This window comes from Rhinolophus ferrumequinum, unplaced genomic scaffold, assembly GCF_004115265.2.
Source record: "Rhinolophus ferrumequinum isolate MPI-CBG mRhiFer1 unplaced genomic scaffold, mRhiFer1_v1.p scaffold_88_arrow_ctg1, whole genome shotgun sequence".
NCBI classification, from domain to species: Eukaryota; Metazoa; Chordata; class Mammalia; order Chiroptera; family Rhinolophidae; genus Rhinolophus; species Rhinolophus ferrumequinum.
Window position 1 is genome coordinate 8,226 of NW_022680446.1, and position 24,203 is coordinate 32,428.

A 24,203-nucleotide genomic window follows, 5' to 3' on the forward strand; every position below is an offset into this window, starting at 1 on the left:
GTGGAAATAGGATTTTGAACAACTATTTGTTTTGTATCTTCAGACACGTGTGTGGGTATCTTCAGTGTGCACGGAAATGGGGAGTGGCATTAGTTAGTGGACAGGGATAGTCGATCCAGTGGTGCTCTGAGTCTTTGAAACCAAGCCTCGAGCCTCAGTGGCGTACGTCTTTACACAGTCCTTTACCTGATGTTCCTTTGCTGGGTTTGCTTTCCAGATGTACCACAGGATCCGTCACTCAGAGTACATTTACCGGGTGACCATGGAGAAGCTGTCCTATCACAGCGTGTGCACGGCGGAGGAGTGGGAGGGCCTCATGCGCTTCAGCCTCCCGGCGCGGCTCTGCAAAGACATCGAGCTGTGAGTGTGCCGCCCACACGGGGCCCGTCCTGCGAGGACAGATGGCCGCTGGGGTGGGACTCGTCGGGGACGGCTTGGAGAATTAGGATCACAAGTACCGTGTGCCCTGTGTGGTTTTGTTTCTGGGTCGTGATAACATTGCTCGGCTCTTTGACTTCTCCAGCGATAGAATTCAGTGGAGAGACAGTGTTTTGTGCAGGTGCAGGATGGCAGAAGTTTCTTAGCAAAGGCAGATACACCCCCCGATGTGGAGCCACTGATCCATCCCAAGAGGGGGAAAGGCCTCCCCTCACACTGTATGAAGGCTGTGATTTCTGTGGGTAGAGTTGCCTCTCCTCTCCCTGCTCTTTGTCTCTCTCTTTCTCTCCTGCTGAGGTTCTAAAGGTAGTTTCTGTCCATTTTCCTTTTATGATTTGTTTGAGAAGCTCACTCAAGTGGTCCTGGTAAACAGGTGTATACTCCGATGAGCAGATGTCTTCTTTCTCCGTATGTAACAACACATCCCTTTGATTTAGGGCCGGTGTGAGCCTGGAGTCCTGGGCAAATGAGGCGTCAGTGACCTGAGTGAGGGCAGCTGCAAGGGGTCTGGACACACGTAGTAGCTGCAGCAGGGGCCTTCTCAGCCGGGCGAGGTCTCCCCTTCTGCGCGTTTCTGTCTATAGACCTTGTCGGTTTCATGGTGCCATTTTCCCTTTCTGAGGTGATCCCAAATTTTATGAGAGAATAAAGGCCAGATCACATCATCTTTTAAAAAAACAGTCTGAACATAATTTTGAAACGAGTTAACCTAAATTTTAGCTTTTCTCATTCATCCTTTGCTCACTTCACACCATATAATATTTAATATTCAATATAGGATTAAATATCAGATAGCTAAAAGTTTTCATGTCTGTATCAATTTAAATTTACAAATTAAAGTTGAGTACTTAGTAATAGCTGATTCAGCTTTCACACTTTGTTTTTTAATCCTGTGCTAACGTATGTAATTACTGCTGATAGAACATGTGATAATTTATATGCCAATTGTACTTGCAAGCCTACACTATTGAACTACATAGAATATCTTAAAAAGTGACCCAGAGCTGATAATTGCCTTATTATTGGGAAGATAGTGTTGTTAAATGAATTAAACAAGAGGCCAGGAGACAGGCTGTGTGGCTCTGCCGGCCTAGGTGGCGACCCCAAACCTAAGCCTGTAAGTGCCTCAAGGTCAGGACATGGACACGCAGAGGACGGCCCCTCCGGCAGCCACTTGGCTGGAAGCTGCCGCCTCTCAGTCACTTCCTGCTTTGCTTCTGCACCTTCTCTGCTTAAGTGTGTCCCCTGGCTTCTGCCCTCCTAACCACTTCTGGTTTGGCACTAATTTAAATTCATTTTTGCTCAAGCCCTTACATGTTTGATATGCCTCAGTTTATCTGTTAATGGCATGTATAGTATACATGGTCATATAATAAAAAAGACATATTTGATATTTTATCTAGTTCCTGGCACAGAACTCCTTAAAAAACCTTGTAACTTCCTGAATGATAATGGGTGAGGAGGTGTCTTGTTATTCGTAATAAACCGCTTACAACTATACAAGTGTTTATGCTGCTGACTCTTGGAGGATGGGGTCTGGTTGCCAGAGGAACCCACCACGTGATTAGAGTATTGGAACTTTCAGCCCCACCAGGACCGTCCCGAGGGAGGAGGGCCTGGGGATGGAGTCAGTGCGCAGAGGCCAGTGGTTCAGTCAGTCCTGCCTCTGCTGTGAAGCCTGCGTAAAAAGCCTGAATGAGGGCTTCCGAGAGCTTCCAAATTGGCGAGCACATCCACGTACTAGGAGGTGGTGACGCTGGAGAGGGCGGGAAGCTCTCTGCCCCTTCCCGCAAACCTTGCCCTCGGCATCGCTTCCATTTGGGTGTATCCTTTGTAAGAACCCGGAAATAGTAAGTCCAGTGTGTCCCTGAGTTCTGTGAGCTGTTGCAGCACATTATCAAACCTGAGCATGGGGTTTAGGGACCTGTGCTTTACAGCTGGTTGGTCAGAAATCCTAGTGGCCTGGACTTGCATCTAAAGCCAGGGTCAGTCTTGTGGGACCGAGCCCTTAACATGTGGGGTGTGCTCACTCCAGCTCGTGTCCGAATTGAATTGAACTGTAGAAGGGCAGTTGGTAGTCCTTGTAGAGGATTAGAGAATGGCTAGTCCTCTATTAGGGGGGAAAACTCATACATTTGGTGTCAGAAGTGTAACTCGAGGAAACTGGTTTCTTTTAATACTATTCCATTCTGTTTATTTGGGTTATGTTATTAACTAAATTAGCAAATGAAAAGTAGGTAATGTCTTTGCTTGTTTATAGTTATGAAATTGTTCTCTGATTTAAATAGGAGATAGGATAATTTTTAACTCTAAAAAAATGTTTCCATAAGATTTTCCCCCTTATCTATGAGTTGTATCCTATATGTGTAATATTCATAATATATTCTTTTATACATTTTCATTGTTCTAGTAAAAACCACAACATCCTTTTTTATAGATGGTTAATAGAAAATTAAGCAATGGCTTAAATATTGGACAAAGTTCCTAAGCACTGTGGAATTTCCTTCTGGAAACCTTTAAATACAACAGAGATGTGACTGAGAAGGCAGAAAAGAGACGGCTGCACTCGCTGTGTCCTTTTAGTTTCTGGGTAGACAATAAGTTCCATTACCGTCTCTACCTGTTATGCTCATACTAATTGTATTTAGGAATAAGCTGTGCCTTCTTTTCCTTTCAGATTCCACTTTGACATCGGTCCTTTTGAAAACATGTGGCCCGGGATTTTTGTCTATATGCTCCACCAGTCCTGTGGGACATCCTGGTGAGAATGATCTGAAAGCTTCCTTCTAAAGTATTCAGTGATACAACCTCTTCCTCCCCATACCTATATCACTTGCCACTTTCTTGGTTGATAATTATCTTAAAATATCCTACATCTGTATAAATTATTTTTTTTCTAAATATTTAAATTAAAAAAGGCTAAGATTGTTGGACAGATCCCCAGGCTTTTCATCTTTTGCTCAGAAGCTGCCAAGCTTTCTGGCAACATGGCTGTCTCTTGGCTGAAAACCACATGTCTAACCAGGTGATCCTAAAAATGTAAGCTAAAAGTAGTTAGGCTGTTTAACTGAAAAAGACAGGGATTATTACTCAGCATAATTGCATACTATTTTAGAGTATGTTTTGGAATATTTGCATACATTTTGTATCAGCTCTCAACTTATGTAATATATCAGTTAGAATAAGTGAAAAAAACAAAAACAAAAACAAGTGTCCTGATTCAAAGCCTAGTATTCCATTAGAAATCTAATTATGCTGCTCTCTCATTGCACATCTTTCCCTTCTCACCTTGGGCTTCCTCCAGGCCGGTCATGACTTTGTATCTGCTCTTCTTCAGCTGAAAGGTGCAGACTTAGAGTGCAAAGAGCGTTTTTCCTTCTCTCTGCTCATGTGCTCATTAAGTGGTTAATAGAGTCTCTTAGTTTCTTTAGAACTAATTCGTCACTCTTTTCCTATTGAATTCTAGCTGTTCTCTCACATCTATCAGGGACATTTGTAAGTTGCTGTTTTAAAAGGAGACACACAAGATGACTAACTCTAGTTATTGTTTAAATAGCAATTGAGAGTTTGATCAGTTGGAACTCTTAAAATGACACACCTTGTATTTCAAGGACTTTTGGAAATTATCAGTGGAGAAAATATAAGTTACATATATCTAGAAGTTTTTTAAACTCTCATCTCTTTGGTATATCAAAGAGCCCTGTTTTATATTGACATGCTTTTGTTTTAAGCTGCCTTAAATCCACTGAGATAATTGGTAAGGACTTAAATAAATATAAATACATGATAATGTAAAATACCAGTATTGTATAACAAAATACATATGTCATTTCTTTCATGTACCATGTCAGAATATAGTCAGTTACCACTTAATAATTTGAGTACTATAATAATTTGGATTCATTTTGAAAGGATAATCACTCACCTAGAAAATTCTTTTGCTGTATATATATATATTTATAGTTCGTGATCTGAATTTGTTTTTTGGCAAATGTTAGTTCAAAATGCTCTTCAGCACGACAATAATGTGTTGCTGTGTCTGCTGAGCTCCGTGGGCCTGGGAAATGCTCGCCAGGTGAGGAAGGGGAGGGGAGTTAGTGGCGGCCACGCACGCTGGTTCTGGTCCCTGCTCCCTGCTGGGCCACTTAATACATCAGAGCAGAAGCTTGGAAAGAGGCTTCCCCTCTTCACTGGCCAGAGAAGCACAAGGGAGGTGGTGATGGGCTCCGGTGCGCCTGGAATCTTCACTGCTGCCAGTGTGCGCCGTGCAGACGTGAGTACCTGAGCCACAGGTCTCCTAGGATGTGCTCATTCTCTTCTGGCTTCTGTCATCGTAACCACTTCTTTTCCACACAGCTTTGACCTTGAGAAGTTGTGTCGCTTTATTATGTCTGTGAAGAAAAACTACAGGCGAGTTCCCTATCACAACTGGAAGCACGCGGTCACCGTGGCACACTGCATGTTCGCCATTCTGCAGAACAACCGTGGGCTCTTCACTGACCTGGAGGTGGGTGTGCGCGGAGGTGGTTTCCGCCCCAGAGAACGGGGCAGAGTTCATGCTGTGTCTGCAGCACATACGGGACACGATAGGTGACACGCTCCGGGACGCATTTCAGTTCAGTAAGTTAATAGAAGCGCATCTTAAAGATTGTTGTACCCAAGCACTTGTCACATTGTTTTGTGTAAGAAATGTGGATACACAAATTCCAGCTTCACCAAGGAAACAGTAATTTTTGTAGTCTTCCTTTCTTATTAAAGCTGGAGTCTTCTGAAGGGATGTAAACTAAGTACGCTGGGCTCGTTGCCTGACGTCCTGGCTGTGCAGACACAGCCCACTGACTTGCGAGCCCAGGACATCGGGTGCAAATTAGGACCTGAGTGCCTGTGTGAGCGCCTGTCGCTTACGGAAGTGAGCTGCTCTGGGGTGTTCCTCTGCCGGCCCAGAATTTACACACCCAGGCCTGCCACCTCCTGAAAGCTGTCCATCTGTCAGACTTAGAGGACTCGGGACAGCCTTGTGCTTCATGCACGACTGTCGAACCCGGTCCTCCAGCGCCTGGCCCAGCGCTGGGCCCCAGCCATGTGGACCCCAGGTCTGGGCCACCCTGACCGCCAAGCACGTCCCCTCCCCCCGTGAGAGCCCTCACGCGAATCCCCGCCCTCCTCTGCTGTGAAACTGGCGTCCTGGACAGCTGCCCACGTAGACAGGGGAGCTGTGGTCTCTGTGATAAAGAACGTGTCCTGTCGTCGTTCCCTGGTTCACACAGCATCTCCCACTGCCCCTCCCCTGTCGTTCCGCCTTCCTCTCCCAGCAGCCCTGGCGCCTCGCTGACCACTGACCCTCAGAGCAGGCTCACCTGCAGCTCGTGCTCCACCCCCTCACCGTCCGCGCTCTTCTCCCAGCTCCCTGCTCCGCTTCTACCTCCCTCTTTACGGCCTGGTGGACTCTGACCCCTGACCCTCCAGGGCTCGGCCCTGACCTCTAGTGCTTGGCCTGCCTCCCACTAATTCCCTTCAGCCTCTTCTGCTTTTTCTTTTGCACACGCTATACAATTTGCTGTTATATTCATTCATTATAATAATAATAACGTTCCAATTTAACACTGCGTGAGGGACTGAAATGGTCTTCTCCTTGTGTGCGTTGGCTTTCTCTGTAATTCTTTGGAACATTTCCTTTAATTTGATACTGCCTACCCTTTTCCCAGAGTTGAGCAGGAAAACTCGAGAGTAATTAGACTCTCAAGTTCATAAACAGAAAAAGAAAGAGGTTAAAACCAAGTTAGATAATTGGGAATTCCAACGGTTCCCAGAATGTTGCCGTGTTAACGGCAGACGTCAGTGTGGCAGGAACGGCACGCTCGCTGCACATCTCCTCGGGTCCTGTTGCTAGGTTTTGAACACCTGTGCACTGTCTTGTTTTCAAGCGCAAAGGGCTGCTGATCGCGTGTCTCTGTCATGACCTGGACCACCGGGGCTTCAGTAACACCTACCTGCAGAAGTTCGATCACCCCCTGGCTGCCCTCTACTCCACGTCCACTATGGAGCAGCACCACTTCTCCCAGACTGTGTCCATCCTGCAGGTGAGACGGCCAGGCCTGGCCCTGGCCCCTGAGGAGACCGCAAGGCTCCTTCAGTAAGGGGGTGTTCTGACGTTCTGATGGCTTCTGGCAACACAGCAGGGACAACTCATCCCAGGAACGTGTGTGCACACTCGCCATTAGGCACTGTGATTTTCCGATAAAGAATCCTTATGAAGATTTCGGATCTGTTTCTCAATCACGTTTAACTTTTCAGTCCATGATACCCTAAGGCAAAGTTTGTTTCACGACATTTAGTGTAATATGTCATAACCTTGAACCAGAACGCATTGAACAGTCAGTCTTGAAAGTTAGGCAAATTCAAGGTTTTAAGTCCATTGCAGTCTTTTATCTTTTCCTTCCCTGTGTTTTGTTCTTTGTTGCCTTTAAGATGACCTTGATGGTTGAAGTAGTCAGCAGCAGGCCTCACGTCACTGCTCCTCCCTCACTTCAAACCTTCTTCCTCAGACTCAGCAAGGTCGCCGTCCCCTCAGAGTGGCTAGATTCTTCTCACAGAGGAGTCTTAAAATGTTCTCTGGTTTTGACCTCAGATTGGCGGAGCCGGTGTCTTCCTGGCAGTGTTGGTGCCTAGAGCAGGGTTATGTGTCTAAGGGAGGAGTGTGAATTTTCGGGGGCAGAGACTTCAGCAGGGGGCGCCGAGGAAGCTGCGAAGCAGAAAGAAGCTTGCCACTCGGTGCGCTGTTCTCTGCTGTGTAGCCCAGGGCTTTCCCTCCCCTCAGCTTCTCCCTGACTGTCCCACCCACAGGTGGCTAATACACACGCAGGCCTTTCCAAACCCAGCCAAATTTACCTGTCCACGTCCCATGTCCGTAGGACCGGACCGAGCAGGTGAATGAGGAACTTACTGAAGGTAGGAGCTCTTCTGATTACCTGCTGGGTGAGAGTGAAAAGTGCATTAGGTTTAACTCGAGTGCCGCTGTTTCCTAACCGTGTCCACCAAGTAGACGGATGTTCCTTTTACTCGCTCGTACGCTGGGTCTGTTCCAGAAAGCAATATGTCATCAGTTTTCCTCCTGTTCCCTTGACAGCTGTTCTTCCTTTTGTTTTTTTTTAACGACATGGATATGAACGTATGGATGGATAAACAGATACATACGTTCCTAGAACTTAAGCAGGGTGAAAGGCATGTGTGTGTATCTGTACATACATGTACACCGGGGGTGCCAAAACAGTGTGTACACATGACTCGTATTCATCTTGTGTTATCAGTATATAGTATTACAATTTTGATGCAGTTTTCTCCTTTCTTAAAATGTGTATACATTTTTTGGCACCCTCTGTATCTACACAAAATATATGTAACACATGCCTTTTATAAATAGGGAAACAACGTCATGACAGTTTATGTCTACTGTGACCTTACTCACGTGTGAGGCTGTCTGTAAAGGAAGAAGGATAACACATACAGCAGGTGACGCAGCAGTGACGCAGAGCGGGTGGCGTGGGGAGGGGCCCGTCATGTGCCAACAGCAGTGCACTTCAGAGTGGTTTGTGTCATCTTCAGCAAGCCCTCAGTAGTGTGGGTTCCAGGTTACTGAGGCAGTGTCCCTGAAATGGTCAGAACGTAGTAAGCGGAACTCATAGCAGTAAGTGAAGTTTAAGTGAGATGCTGGCATCTAAAACGAGAGAAGGGATGGTACCCAACAGAGTATGAGAACAGGAAGCTGGGAGGAAGGGCTGGGTGTGGTGTGGATTCAGGTGAAAAGCCCACCAGTTGGAAACTGAATCCATACCGAGGACTGACCAAAAACCTCCTGTGTGCATGGTGACAGGGGAAGTATCCCGAGGCCAGAGCAGATAGCTCCGTATCCTTGGGTAGGAGTATTCAGGAAAGATTTCCTTCCTTTTCTAGAAATTTCTATACTCTGAGCTGATTTTGCATTTATGCTCATGATATGTCTCAGAGCATTTCTTTCAGATCCATCTAACTGCCCCTTGAAAGTCGGTTCAATAGCAAAGCTAGTTACCGAGCACTTCCCAGCTGCCAACACCTGCTGTAGGCCCAGGGGCTGTAGTGACAAAATGACCACAAGCCCCTGTCCTCCGGGGTCTGGAGTGATGAAGGTCAGGAGGGTCCAGAGCTCTGCCTGGGCTCCCGCCGGGGGTCATGACACCTCTAACAGGCTGTGGCTCTCACTCTGAGTTTCAACCAAGCAGCAGTATGACTTCTGTTTCCAACCATGTCAACTGGCGTTCGGTGGGGTCGAAATTGTGCTTAATACTCTGTGGCGACCTCATCCACCCAGCCACAGGGTTGGTGGCCTTCCAGTCCTCGTTTCCCTTCCCTGAGCCTCCCTCGCCCCCATACCCAGTCACCAAGACCTGCCAGGTTTATGTTTTGTCAAGACACCCCAGACTCACTTTTTAACCCGCATGCTGATTTGCGGTGTGGCGGGCACTGTTGCCTCCTGGACAATCTGGGCATCCAGAGGGGGTATGAGGAGCTCGCTGGCTGGCAAAGCAGCATCAACGGGCAGTGAGGAAGCACACCTAATAGTGTGTTTCCCCGAAAATAAGACCGGGTCTTATATTAAGGTTTGCTCCAGAAGATGCGTTAGGGCTTATGTTCAGGGGATGTCCTCCTGAAAAATCGTGCTAGGGCTTACTTTCCGGTTAGGTCTTATTTTCCGGGAAATACCGTAGTAAGGAACGCACTTGAAAAGCTGACCGTTGGCTAACACACGCGCACACACACACACACACACACACACACACACACACCCCAGCCCCCCCACCCCCGTTCATGTACCGGAAGTCAGTGAGGGTGCGGATTTGGTCACAGTGAGAAGGACGCAGTGGGTGGTCCTTGTTGAGTGAGCGCTGGGCTGAGTTATGTCACGAAGGGAGTAAGGAGACAGACCATCTAGAGAGAAGACAAGTGCGTCTTATCTTTCTCGGGCCTGCCGCCCAGCACCTTTCCTTATAGGCATCCGGGCTGTTTTCCTGGTGACGGCCGCTGGCGCCCGTGCTTGTGTGATGGCCGGCCTCCAGGAGAGAGGGTGTTCCCACCTGGAGGGGGCGGTGCTGAGCTGGCCCCTCGGCCACTACAGCCGCAAGGCTGTCCCAGATGCAGTGTCTGTCACGTTCTGTCCCTTTGCTTGCCTTTTGCCCTCACTGAGCGCCATCTCTCAAAGGCTGTGCCTCTGAAGTCCATCTTCCAAATACGTGTCTGAACATGTAGCTTCCGGTTGGCAGTCATCAGTGGTTCCAAGTCCTCAAGAATGAACTCTTTCTTGCTTAACGTGCATGTTTTATGAATGGTCTGTCTGGTCCGGGACTACTGTGTCTGCTATACCTTTCTAGTTCCAGGCTATTCTCAGTGCTGTGCCATTGTCTAGATTCCGTCTGTGTGATTCTCTGCTGCCTTCTGTGTGATCTTCTCCTCACCACTACGGCTCAGCTCAGGCTGAGTCCCCCAGTGAGGTGATCTTACGACAGAGCGAGGGCAGCAGGGTGCCCCTGGGGCCTGGCCTCGAGCCCCCCTGAACCCACACATATCTGGTTGTCCCCATGGCATGGAGCTTTCCCGTTTGGGTCAGTTTTCCTCTTAGGAGCCATGTGAGGGAGTGGCTCACCTCCCTCGTCCCCACAACGGCAAGTGTGTCCCTGGTTCTGCTGGTGTGGGCAGAGGTGGTCACCTGGAGGCAGACGTGTGACAGAACCCAGAGCTCCCCGAACAGGGTGTGCTGAGGTGGAGACTGCAGATACAGGTGTTCTGTAGGGGAAGGGGAGTCGGTACGCGCCCTTGGGACTGAGGGTTTAGTTGCCTCAGTAGGAGAAGGGGAGGGGAGTGACTTCAGGTGAGCAGGTTATCTGGGTGGACAGTTACATCAAGAAAACAGGTAAGTGCTGTTTTCTTATTTAAATTTTACCTACATATTTTTAGTGATTTGATAGAGCCATTAATGTCAGAATATTAAATCCATTTATTGTCTTTCCTTAGGAGATGTCAGTGACTTTTGAATATTGAAGCTACCCTTTTTCTGTCATATGCCTTCTGTGAATATCCCATGTGAAGTACTCAAAAGTCAAAATTTTAGAAAACAGACTATTAGGAATTATTATTCTCATTATTAAGAAAATTTTCTCGATATTCCATTAATCTTAAATTATCCAGGGCTTTTGAAATATGTTCAGAAAGTTATCTTTATACCCCACATGTTGGGATCCCGTGACATTTTCATTACTTTTAATAGCACTGACATTTCTGTGACACAGCTAGTGTTCTTCCAACTTGTCTGCCCTTGGCAGAACTACTGTTGTCTGTGCACTTACGACCACACTTACAACATTTCACACTGCCTTTACTAAATACTAACCCAGCGTGCGACACAAGGGTGGCTTCAATCTGCCCTTTTCTGCAGATGTGTTCTGCACAGAAATGGTCTGGGGCCACCATGTTCCCTTCCGGGCACACTGTTGGTTTGCTCTCTCCCTGAAGTCTGAGTGCAAAAGCTACACTGGTGGATTGTGTCGTCACAGCTGTCACCATCACCATCATCATCATGCCGTCACTTCCTGGCTACTTACTATAAACCAGAACCTGAAGAATTTTGCACAGTCCCTGTTTTTGTTTTTGTAGTGTCCTGTGACACGGTATTATTTATTCCCATTCTACAAGCAGAATAGTGAGCGTGCTGGGTCCGTGCTTTCCTGCAGTAGGTGACGAGACACCGGAAGGTGCCCTGGAGCCTTACGTGTCTTTAAGGGCACCGCTGCCGTGTGTAGGTGATGCCCTTCCTGGCGGCTGGACGCCTTTTGCCCCAGAGCCCCTGAATGACTGCACCCCTGCCTGTCACTTGCTGCGCTGGTGATTCATAGCCCAGCGGGGGCAGGGTGGCCGTGTGAGGCCTGGATGGCTTGGCAGGCAGGTGTTGCAAGCGAGCTCCCAGGCCCTTCCCTGAGACTGTCCTATGGAGCAAGGCAGCGTAGGCTTTGGGGGAATTCTGCGTGGTTAAGGACACGCGCAGAGCTTGCGGGAGGTGACCAGCGTGTCCTCCCTCCTGACCACGTGCAGTCCACATTGCTACCGAGCCATCGTCCCAACACGCAGACCTGGTCACCGCACCTCCTTACCCAAAATCGTCAGTGGGCCCTGATTACTTTCCCGAGAACACTGCAGCTGCGTCCTAGGCCTTGTGTTAAAGCGCCTTTACTTTAATGCTCGCGGTTTCCCTGCTCAACAGTGAGTCAGTAACCGTGAAATCCCTTCCCAACCCCGGGCCCCCGGCGGCTCCTGCGTGTCCAGCTTCCCCTAGCGTGCAGGCGTCCCCGTGTGGCTCGCAGCCCTCCCCTCGGCCCAGGCCGGTCTCGCGTGTCTCCCACTACACCTGAGCTCCTTCCCGATGAACTTGGGCCCTGCAGGGCCTTGGATGCAGTAGGTATGAAGCTGCTGCTACGCTTCCACAGAGTGAGACTGCAGACGAATTATCTGCTCCCCGCAGGCCCGTGGTCCCTGCTTTGTGGGGGGAGCCAGGTGGCTGCGGTGAGAACGGGCTCCTCCAGGTGGGCGGCGCCCAGGCCCGAGGTCCTCGCCCATGGGGCTCCCGGGTCCCACGCAGCCAGCCCTCGGGTCCTTCTGCCTCCGCGGTCCCGCGTCGTTCACATTCGCTGTGGCCTCACAGACATCAGGGCTCAGAGCCTCTGCCCAGCGCACCCAGCTGCTTCCGGGGAGAAGAGTCAGCTGCACGCTGCTCAGGCATTCTGGGTTGTGGAACATTCAGGGTATACAGTGCTTGTTATTTCATGCTTGGTTCATAAAATGGAATCAACGGCCTTGAATAAATGTGAACTTCAAACAGTGTACCCTGGGCTAGTGGCTATAATAAATTTATCAACTGAGATATAAAAGTACTACACTGCTTTATGACGTTTTATTATGTCAACTAATGTGAAATCGGAGCTTTAAAACTATTTTAAGCTGTTTATCCACTGTATTCGGCTTCGTTATTGTCTTGTGTTTTCACAGCAAAATGCTGATGAATACTTGTATGTTCTAGAGTCTCTTGAAGGGAAAGGGGCAATTTATTGTTTATTCATTCATTCCCTTTACTCTTGTAAAACATTAAAGGGTCCCAGAAAATGGTCCTGATTACTTTTCATTAGAAACGTCCTCTCCTGAACTTTTTCCACCTAGTTTCCTTTGATGTTATAAAGTAGTAAAAGAAATAATAAATCTGAAGTAGCCAGCAGAATACCAGGTCGAAAAATTAAGTTGGCGAACTTGTTGCAATGACGTTGCCTAACCTTTGTGTATATCAGAGGGATTATTCATTATGAATTTGTACCAACTGGACAAACAGTTAACCAAGTTTACTATTTGGAAGTGCTGAAAAGTTAAAAAGTTAGATGACCTGAACTTTTTGCCACAATTCATGGCTCTTGCATCACGACAATGCACCAGCTCACAGGGCACTGTCTGTGAGGGAGTTTTTAGCCAGTGAACAAATACCTGTATTGGAACACCCTCCTCACTCACCTCATCTGGCCCCCAATGACTTCTTTCTTTACCTAAAGAGAAAGGAAATATTGAAAGGAAGACATTTGGCTGACATTCGGGACATAAAGGGTAATATGATGACAGCTCTGATGGCCATTCCAGAAAAAGAGTCCCAAAATTGCTTTGAAGGGTGGACTAGGAGCTGGCATCAGTGCATAGCTTCCCAAGGGGAGTACTTCGAAGGTGACTGTAGTGATATTCAGCATCGAGGTATGTAGCACTTTTTGTAGGATGAGTTCGCCAACTTCATTGTCAGACTTCCTGTATAGATCCTTTAAAATGGTTTTTAATTTGTCTCAGACCATGGACACTTTTTAGAACCTGATGAAAACGTGGTTATGAATGACACACACTCAGTGTACCGGGGATGCCAAAAAAACGTATACACATGACTTGTATTCATCTTTTGTTACTGGTATATATTGAGTATTACAATTTTAAAAGTTTTTTTCCTTTCTTAAGATGTGTAGACATTTTTTGGCACCATCTTTAGGTGTAATTGCAGTCAGTTTGTAACTCTGTGGTCCCCAAGAGAATCTGTAGAGCCCAGGCCAAGATGTCCCTATTTCAGAGAGATTTGAAACACTCGGTAGCATGCTAGACTACTTCTGCGCACTGCTGCTGAAGGGCTTATTGGTGACACAGGACAAAGCCCGTAGCTGGGATTCCTGTCCCAGCGGCCTGCCAGGAATAGTGCTCGCGTGGCCACCAAGCAGACGCTGCAGTTCCAAACGCTAATGAGGTGGGAGCACAGGTGACAGGCTTCTGCCTGGGCCCCGCTGGAGGGAGGAGCGGAGCGGAGCGAAGCAAAGCGGCTTTCACAGTGCCAGGCAGAGAGAGGTCCCCTTCTTGTGACGTTCTACAATATGGCGGTGGCAAGTTGAGGTTGGAGGAGACCAGAAGGGACACCAGGTTCCGCCAGCGCTTGAACTGCCCTGTGCTGCGCCCTCTCCTTGTCTCCCCGTCACTAAGCAGCCTGTGCCCCACGGCTCAGCTCCAGCATCACGCGTACCCACGCGCAGGACTTGGAGCGTGCACAGCTTCCTCGAGTGGAGCTGAAGCCCACCCTTGTCACCCAGGTCTCTGGCCCTGTCGCAGCCCTAAAAGCTGCTTCACATATGGTGGCGTCACTAAAAATTACTGAAGTGCCCGGGATATGTAAGCAGTGCGATTTCTATCAAAGGAAAACCTTACCTTGATAATGTTTCAGCAAATGTTCCATTTCAGACAGATACTGAAAACAGCTTCAGATTTGATCCTCTGAAAGTGAAATCATGTATTTGAAAGTGCTTTCTAAACTTAAAGCGTCCTATGAATGTAAGGCCTTACTGTCATTATTGTCAGGAAAATACCCAACTAGAACTAACCTCTATTTGCTGCATTGATCGTAGGAAAAGTTAAGTATTTATAAAACCCTTAAGAGTAAATAATATGGAAAGATTCTGATGATTGAAAACACATGATGCACAAGCCGCTTATGTCAAAGTAATAGGAAGGAGACAGTGTCTCAGTGAGATGCTGGTTTTGTAAAGAAATATACTTTAATAATTTCAATTTTTTACTGTATTTTAACAGCCAATAATTGTAGCTTAAGACAAGTGAAAACAATTAAACACCAGTGTGGTACAAGTAGGACTCTGATAACTAATGAAATCACTGAAAAAGAAATGAACCCACAAATTTAATGCATCTTAATTATCTCAACTGTTTTTGTTTGAACAAAGAACAACCCATTTTTATCTCAATTACAAATAAAAACTTAAAATTCTCAGAGGAAAGAATTCCTGTAAGAAGCCTGTAGACGGTTCATTTGCAGAAGAAGGATTCTGGGCGATATACCCAGACGACCACTGCTGGGCCTGTTCTGGGTGACACCTGCCCTGTCGTGTCTCCTGTGAGGAGAGATGACAGCATGGCGAGGTGTCTGCCTGCACCTTGGTGACTTGTGTTTCATGGGACGTGTTCTCTGCGTGCGTGTGTGTGGGGGGGGTTAATCTGCCTAAATGTACTTTATTTTCTGGTCGTGGGACATTTTCTTCTTGGATAAAGTCAGTCAGTCTTCGTTAGGCCTGCTGACGTGAACAGGTTAGAGATGACTTTTTAAGCCCATTAATTTTCAGTATAATATAAAAAATTACTCGAGTTTTTCATTAGTTTAAGAAGAAAAGTCTTTTACTTAAATATTTTGCATTTTCCAGCCCTTTAATTACTTTCCAGAAATACGCCAAAACTAGGAATATAGTTCAGTTGCTGGGATTTGGGGTATCAGTGGTGTCACTGCAGTATAAGTGGGTCATTTGAGTGGTAGCTTCATTGTCGGAGCGTAAAGAGACACCGAGACCTTAATTCCATTAGCTTTGCAACAGTTCTTTTGTTCGCCCCAAACTTGTCCTCTGTGAGCCACATGCCACCGACGTGCTGTGTATTTCAAGTAACAGAAACTGCCGTCCGCCCGGAGCCTGTGCTTGTGACTGGTGCTGTGTGTTTGTGTTTCCTGCAGCTGGAAGGGCACAACATCTTCTCCACCCTGAGCTCCAGCGAGTACGAGCACGTGCTGGAGATCATCCGCAAAGCCATCATTGCCACTGACCTTGCTCTGTACTTCGGGAACAGGAAGCAGCTGGAGGAGATGTACCAGACTGGCTCGCTAAACCTCAATAATCAGTCACATAGGTAAAAACAATTTTTACATGTTTGGAAGCCCGGGAATTGTTATCGGGAATAAACTTATGTTGAAAAACAGAAACGTAATTTGGCATACATTCATATTTGAAAGAAGAAATGTCAACGTATATATAGTGTTTGTTGTTGTTTTATACGAACTTTATATTGACTTTGGAGATTTTTATTTGACCAAATTGCTGACAGTGGATTATGAGGGTAATGAAAATCTGAATTGGAATTGAAAGGAGTCACGTGGGAGTGGGTGCTTTAAAGCAAGTCATTTTACAAGAGGCTTCTAGAATTCACCAGTCACAGGTGTGCTCATGGCCCTCACGGACTCAGAAGCAAATGAACATGGGTTTATTTTCCAGAATTGAAACCCTGTTAAGTTAATATGATGGATTCCATTTCGAATTGAATTCCATTTTGTTGCTCTGCACGTGTACATTCTAGTTACCAGAATCAGAATATTGACCTTCTGTGTGGTCAGAACCCTGTAGAAAGCTGAGTGGCAATCGGAAGTTTGTTTCAGACATGAGGAGTCAGAACAAGAAGTGCGGTCTCCTAACCCTTTCACGGCTCAGCCCAAATTGGCGATTCCTTCTTTTCTGAGCTGGCATGCCTCGCCTTCGGGGTCAGAAAAACGTCCGGTGTGTCCCTTGCTGTTCCGGTCAGCAGATTGGGTCCCAGTCCACTGGCAGTTTGTGGGTGGTGACTGCCTGCTTTTATTGCTGGAATTTTCTTTGGCTATTTCCAGGTCTGACCACGTCCATCTTAAGTGCTGCTGTTTTTATTGATCTCTAGGTTTGTGAATACTCTTCGTTAGCTGGTTCCATTCTCGTCTTGCTGAACTCGGTCTCTTTGTCCGGGTGCCCCCTCTGTGGTCCGTTAAGTACAAATCGTAACATTTCTTCTGGAAGAGTCTGTTTGCAGGTTCTCAGAAGCAGCTCACTCAGGTGCCCCCAAACAAAGCCCAGGTTTACAGGTGACTGCGGCCATGCAATAGACCTCACCTGCCCAAGAGGAACACCTGCGTGTGGTGTAATGCTGTCTGTGCCCTCGCTTAAGCAGCAGCTGTCTGTAATTCAGTCTGCTTTCCAGACGGCAGGTCCAGATGGTGTGGAGCTTAAACTGACACAATCAAGGGACCCTTCTTGGAGGGTAACAATTCAAAGACATCATATTTTCACTGAGGGCAGTCTGCGCATACAGCCTGGCAGGGTCGGTGTCACAACGGGCCCTGACGGCCCTTCCCAGCATGTCCTCCTCTGGCCATTCCCAGGGACAGGTGTGCCCACAGCAAGCTGTGTGTAGTGACTCCAACCTGCACAGAGACGCGCGGTTCATAGTCCTCTTCTTATGGGAGTCATTAGAGTGGGGGGCACATCTGTGATCAGGTGTCCTTTGCGTGTGAAACCCACGTGCACACGTTTATTCTTAGATTATACGTAACACTCACGTAACTAGTATCAAGTTTTTGCATATGTTTTTAGCAAAATGATTACAATAATTATAACATAGAAAATTTATAATTGCAAATAATATTTGGTGCTTAATGCACAGATATGTATGTCCAAGTTAGTGGTGTATAATGTATAGTTACGTATGATTAAGTAATTTTTGACAGTAATTTTAAGGGTAGCACCTGTTTTAACAACTCATAGATACATAGGTGTATACAAGAAGCAGAGTAGGGCTGTTCTCCTGTCCAGGGCCAACAACTACCTCGTGTAACATCATCCCATGCAGGTTTCTGTGCTTATTCAAAGCTCTCTGTGTATGTACACAGTATATATACACAAATACCTTTTTTCACATTTTTTTAAACAAAAACATGATGATGCCAGATGCATTCCTTGTTTTAGAGTTATGTAACATCATGTAGTATGAAATACTATATACAGGCTTGTTAAATTTTTCACATATGGATCGTCGCGTGTTTCTAGAACTTTGCATTATAAATAATGCTTCAATAAACTCTTCCCTATATAATCTCACTTACTAGTCCTTTAAAAAGTGCATAGCATATGGTGCTAGAAGTGTATACACATATTACGTCTTCTGGAAAGGCAGTAGAAATTCACACATCTCCTACCATATGGGTGAAAACTACTTCTCATTAAATTTCCATTCTCTGACAGCTAACTGCATTAGAGGTCTTCTCACGTTTGTTGGCTATTTATTGTTCTACTTCTATGTATCTGTCTATCCAGAGCTTTTGCATATTTTTGTTGAATTTTTTACTTTTTTATAAATCAGTATGCATTCTATATTTTTCTTAAGTGTATTAAAAATGTGTCTGTTATATGTTACAAATATTTTCTGGAGGTGACTTTAAAATTTTTATTCAGATTTTCTTTTGAATAAATTTAATTTCATGAGGCCAAATCTGTCATTTGTTTTATCAAATCTGGTTTCCTGTCTTGCTTAAGAAGGCCTCCCTTGTCCTCACAGTAATATAAATAGTACTTAAAATTTTCTTTGTGTATTTATATAGTTTTAATTTTTATTGTTAGATCTCAGTTCTGGAGTTATATTTTTATGACTATAGCTATTTTTTCCTCTTAGGTTGAATCTATACCACTTAACTAATAATTCATTTTTCCACTGAATTGAATTTAATGCTTTTGTATAAATTCAAACAATTTTTTGGACTCCTTAGCCATTTAAATGCTAATCCTGAGCTGTGATCATACTGTTTTAATTACTGTTATTAGGTTGAAATTTATCCTACACACCTGCTAAAATCTTCATCATTCACTTTCCAAATATTTTATGGAAATTGTTACTTAGTAAGTGCATGTTTTCTATCTTAATAAGAAAAATTTCAAACTTACAAAAAAGTAGAAATTATGCTCAAATATACACTCATACTACATTCAAGCATTGTTAACATTTTATCATGTTTTCTTCGCTGGTTCTTTTTCACTGTTCCACTTCAATATAAATTATACACATCATGACCCTTTATTCCCTTCATCATGAATACTTAAAAAGAAAAAGATATTCTGCTATCAGGTTTGTTTTCAATCAGAAATATCACATTGACATTTTGATTGTAGTTACAGTACCTTGATTCCTTCCCGTGAAAAGGAAAGCACATTGTCGTCTAATCCAAAAGCACTGACATGACTTTTTAATTCTGACTAACATTTTATAGTTTGTTTATGCAAGTCCTATTACTTTCTTGATACAATTATAAGGGGTCGTTTTATAGATTTTATCACTTGTGAATGTATTTTTTTCTAATTTTAACTGGAAATAAAGTTTCCAGTATAAATAAAGTTATGAATTTTTATTATGTATTTGTGAATTTTGCTTCATGTGTTTAGAAACGTATGATTAAATATGCATACACATTTATATTCGTTATATCTGCTCAATGGTTTACCTTCTTACCTGTATGAAATGATTATCTTTTTTCTGGTAATTTCTCCTTGCCTTAAAGTTTTCTGGGTCTAATAGCCATATCAGCTTTCTTAGGCTTACCGTTGGCTGTCATATTCTTTTTCAGTCCTTTACTGTCATCCTATCTGTGTCTTTATATTTAATGTTTCACTTGTAACCAGCAATAGTTGAGACTTTTAATTAATCACTGCTTCTTAAAGGACTGTTCAATTTCATTTAATATATTTCCCTCTGTCTAATTATCTTGTTTTCTCTTTGACCTCTTGTTCTTTGTCTCTCCTTTTCTGCCTTCTTTTAAGTTAATCAAAAGCTTCTTTCAATGTTCTGTTTTATATCTTCTATTGGCTTTTATTGTTATACCTCTTTATATTTTCAAGTGGTTGCTCTTAAGTTTACAGTATGTGTTTTTATTGGTCCACTTGAATTAATATTTTTCCATTTCTGTATAGTGTAAAAGCCTTTAAAAGGCAGAATCCTTTATACTTCTTTTTGTTTTGATGCTATTATTGTTAAATATCACACTGCTACATGTAATATACCCCACAGGTTGCTAATACTTTACATAGTCAGTTAGCTATTAAGATTTTTAAAAAGAAAAAATAATTTGTCGTATTTTCTCACGTATACCATTTCCAGTATTTTGCATTCATTCACATAGATCCAAATTTCATTCTCATTATCATTTTACTTTAGTCCAAAGAACTTTCCTTAACATTTATTAAAGTGTGTTGACAAATTCTTTCAGCCTTTGTTTATCTGAAAATCGCTTTATTTCAGCTTCACTTTTTAAAGATACTTTTGCTGGATTTAGGCTTCTAAGTTGACAGTTTCTTTCAGCATTTAAAAAATATTTTTTAGTTGTCTTCTGGCCTCCATCTTTTTTTTCCAGATGAGGAGCCAGCGGTCATTCTTATTGTTGTTCTTCTGAATAAACCATGTCCTTTGACTCTGGCTGTTTTTAAGGTTTTTCTTTCTGTCTTTGTTTTTTGGCTCTGTCTACAGTGTGCCTTTGTGATCTATTTTATATTTATCATGCTTGACGTCCTCTGAGGTTTTGGGGTCTGTAGGCTGCTGAATACAATAAAATTTGAAAAAGTTTTGATTTCTTCAAATATATTTTTCTGACCCAGTTGTCACTTTTTTTCTGCAACCCTAATTCTGCATGTGATAGATCACTTAAAACTGTCTTACAAGTTGTTAGGGTTCTGTATTGTTTTTTCAATTCTTTCTTCTCTGCCTTCGTTCAGATAATTGGGTGTGATCCATCTTTAATTTCACAGATCCTTTCTGATGTTCTCTCTAATCTGTTGTTAATTCCATTCAGTGATTTATCTATTGTATGTTTTAGTTCTGAGATTTCTTTTTGGTTTATTTTTTTATAGCTTCCATGTATCTCCTAAAATTTCCTATCTCTTCATCCATTTTGTCCAAATATGTTCCTGAAGATTCTTTAATATATTTATGAGTTATTTTAAAATCCTGTCTACAGACCGAACCTGCAGTATCTCTGAGATATGCCTGTACAAAAGGCCTAGAATACTCAAAACAGTTTCGACAAAGCAAAAGCCAAATTAAGAGGCCTTTACTTTATTTGAAGCCTCACTATAAAGTAACAGTAATCAAGACAGTGGGTATTTAGTGTTTAGGTAGACGAATGGGTGGAACAGATTACAGAAGACTCACACTGTATGGCCTATTGATTTTCACCCAAGGTGCCAAGATAATTCAATGGGGAAATATATATTCTTTTCAACAAACTGCTCTTGAATTACTGAGGTTTTAGTTGGGTGATAAACCTAAATGTAAAAATTTAAAATAATATAATTTCTAGAAGAAAACATAGGAGAAGGTCTTCAGGACCTTCGGGTAAGCACACTAAAAGTGCTAGTCTTCAGACATAGAGGTCAGAGGACACAAACTTGCAGCTGTAGGATGAAGAAGTTCTGGGTACCTCATGTACAGCATGGTGACTATAGTTAATAAGAATGTATTTTACAATTGAAATTTGCTAAGATCTTAAGTGTTCTCACCACAGAAAAAGTAACTCTGTGGTCATGGATGTGGCATTTAACTTGTGGTCACCATGTCACAGGGTACACATAATGTCAAATGATCACGTTGTGCAACCTAAATATATACAGCTTTTATTTGTCAATCATACCTCAGTAAAGCTGGAAAAAACAAAACAAGGAAAAGCAGTAAGTAACCTTCAAACAAATGATAGACTGAACTTCATCATATTAAAAACTTATGTATGATCTTCAAAACAACCTTTAAGGAAGTGAAAAGACAAGACACAGAATGTGAGAAAGTATCTCGATATTTGTATTTAATAAAGGTCTCATATGACTCTTACAACTTAATGATTATTAAGATAAACAACCTAACTAAAAATTACCCGAAAGATTTTCCTTTTAAAATTGATGTAAGTACAAATGTGAATTATATTGAAGGAGATTAAGCAGGTATCAGTACAGATGACATAAAGTGAAATGTAGCATATGGGATGTAAATTCCTGAGCTCCTGGGGGACTGGCCAGTGACGCTGAGAGAAGGGAGGAGAGACCCTGAGCGTGACTGCCATTCCCACAATCACAGACCCAGTGCCTTCTAGGGACCAGGTTGGGCCAAGAGCTGCCTATGCAGCAAAAGACAGGACAGCCACCGGCCACGCTGCCCTGGGACGCCTCGTTAAAGAGATGGGCGGTGAACTAAGTACCTTTATAACACGTTGTTTAATTACAGGGACAAATTCCGGAAGGGGGAGAGGGTGTTAGACTTCATCGGAGGGCGTGGGGGCCGTGGAGAGACGCAGGGGCAGCTCTCAAGCTGCCGTCTGCTGTGGCCCAGAGGAGCTCGGGCCGTGAGCATCCTCATCTGGAAAGCTCGTAGGGCCTGAATGGTATCCTCCCCCCAAAAAAAAAATTCACATGTTGAAGTGCTAATTCGGAGAATGTATTCAGACGTAGGATTTTAAAGAAGAAATTAAGGTAAAATGAGGCCATGTGGGTAGGCCCTAATCCAACATGACAGACGTCCTGAGAAGACATTTAGACACAGACCTGGCCGAGTGCAGACACAGGGACAAGAGGGCCGTCTGAAAGCCAAGGAGAGAGGCCCGGGACACCTCTCCTGACCCTCAGAAGGCACCAGGCCTGCCACACTGTGGTCTTGGACTTCCGGCCTCCAGAGCTGTGAGACAAATTTCTGTTGTGTAAGCCGCCTGGGTGATGCTTTGTTATGGCGGGCGGCCCCGGGACACTAACCCAGAGGCCTGAATTCTGCTCCTCTGAAATTGAAAGAGCCCGACTCACCCTGGGCGGAAGTAGGCTCGGGTGGGGAAGGGACAGTCCTGGCTGGGCCTGGGGACATCACTGGGGCTTCTGCGCACAGAAGGGGCAGCCCGCTTTGTGTCTGTCTGGCCTCACTGTGCTCCCCTATTCCCACCCCCAACCCCCGCCCCAGGGAATTGGCACCAGACACCCACCCGTCTTCCCTCCTGGACGGGGGCGAGTGGGTTAGGAGACCCCTGCGCCCCTGCCAGGTACGGTCTCCCTGACGTGCTAACGTTGGGTGAGCTGTAATGGACCCCTTCTTCCTGGGTCCACCGCCAGGAAGAAGGACTCCAGGGACCCTGCCTTCCTGCTTCTTGGGACAGTGGGATGGGCTGTGATTCTCCCACCGTGACACACGCGAGGTTTCATGTGAATCACAGCGATCACACGAAAGTTACGCCATTTCACTGCGGCATCACAGAATCAAAAACTGCACCATATGATTCTTTTGTAACATCCAGGCCCAAGGGGCAGGGCCAGCTCAGTGTCCTGATTCAGGCTGGAAACGTGTGCACGCGGCCCTGAATCTAGGGCGGGAGCCTTGGAGTTTCATCAGAAGAGGCTCTCACCCGTCCGTCCTTTCCAGTTTGTCAGAGTCCTGGAAATCACATCGTCGTTTGCCTCCTGGGGGAGGACTCACCAATGAGAGAAGAGCTGGGGCCTTCAGCTGGCCAGACCTCAGAGATGCCACACACCGTCACTGAGTTCAGCGCTGACCTGGTACAAGGAACCCTCCAGCTGTTGGGGAAAGTGAAGAATGTGTAACGACGCCAAGAGCTGAAGGGTTTTCCATTCCCAGGGTCTCTGGGTCTGAGCAAACACTTCCAGTAGCAGAAAGACCTGGACAGACAGCACTGAGGAAACCCTGGGGAAGTAGGGGGCGGGAAGGGACAGCGAGGGGACACAAGCTCTGTGACAGGACAGGAGACTGACCAGTGTGGGGGAGGGTTAGACCTGGCACCAGGAGGCTGGAGCTGAGGGAACCTCTCCCCAGCCAGCACTGTGGGGTTGGGCGTTCGGGGCGTCAGGCCGGGTGGTTGACTGCCGCTTGTCCGTTTGTCTGCTAGAACGTACTGAGTGCCAAGTGCTTACAAATGCAATGCTGGCAGCAGAGGAGAGCTTCAGAGAAATAGCAGGTTATTCTTTGGTGTCTCTGTGGAGGAAGTCTATAGGTTTACACTTTACATTCAGGTCTGTGGGCTATTTTGAGCTAATTTTTGCTGACGGGTGTAAGGTCTGTCTCGGTTCATTTATTTATGTGCGGATGTCCAGTTGTGCCTGGACCCTTTGTTGAAGAGACTCTTTGTCCACTCTGTTGCCTTTGCTCCTTTGTCAAAGATCGGTTGATTATATTTATGAGCGTCTACTTTTGGGCTCTCTGTTGTGTTCCACTGCCTCGTTTGTCCATTTTTTTCACCAATACCACACTGTTTTGATTGCTGTAGCTTTCTAGAAAGCTTGAAGTCAGGTAGTGTCCCATCACCCAACTTTGTTCTTCAATATTGTGTTGACTATCCTGGGTCTTTTGATTTTCCATATGAACATGTATTTCATTTTGGGGGTGCTAGTATAAAAGCTATTTGTATTTAAATTCCTTTTGTTCCTTGCTGGTGTTTAGGAATTTACTTGTGTTTGTTAACCTTGTATCTTGCAATCTTGCTACAATCATTTATTGGATCCAGGAGTGTTCTTGTTTATTCTTTTGAATTTTCTACACAGATAATCATGTGAAGAAAGACAGTGTTTTTTTCCTTCCTTCCC

The 24,203-nt window shown here is 44.9% G+C and overlaps 1 protein-coding gene across 1 annotated transcript; it reads left to right on the forward strand.

The window, feature by feature from the left end:
- Positions 1 to 217: 217 nt before the first annotated feature.
- On the forward strand, positions 218 to 15,712 carry LOC117020136 (cAMP and cAMP-inhibited cGMP 3',5'-cyclic phosphodiesterase 10A-like; the record flags this gene model as incomplete). The annotated part of the gene is made up of 5 exons (XM_033102383.1): positions 218 to 360; positions 3,116 to 3,199; positions 4,795 to 4,945; positions 6,363 to 6,518; positions 15,536 to 15,712. Coding segments are annotated over 5 exons (711 nt in total), but the record flags the coding sequence as incomplete, so codon positions are not given.
- Positions 15,713 to 24,203: the final 8,491 nt, after the last annotated feature.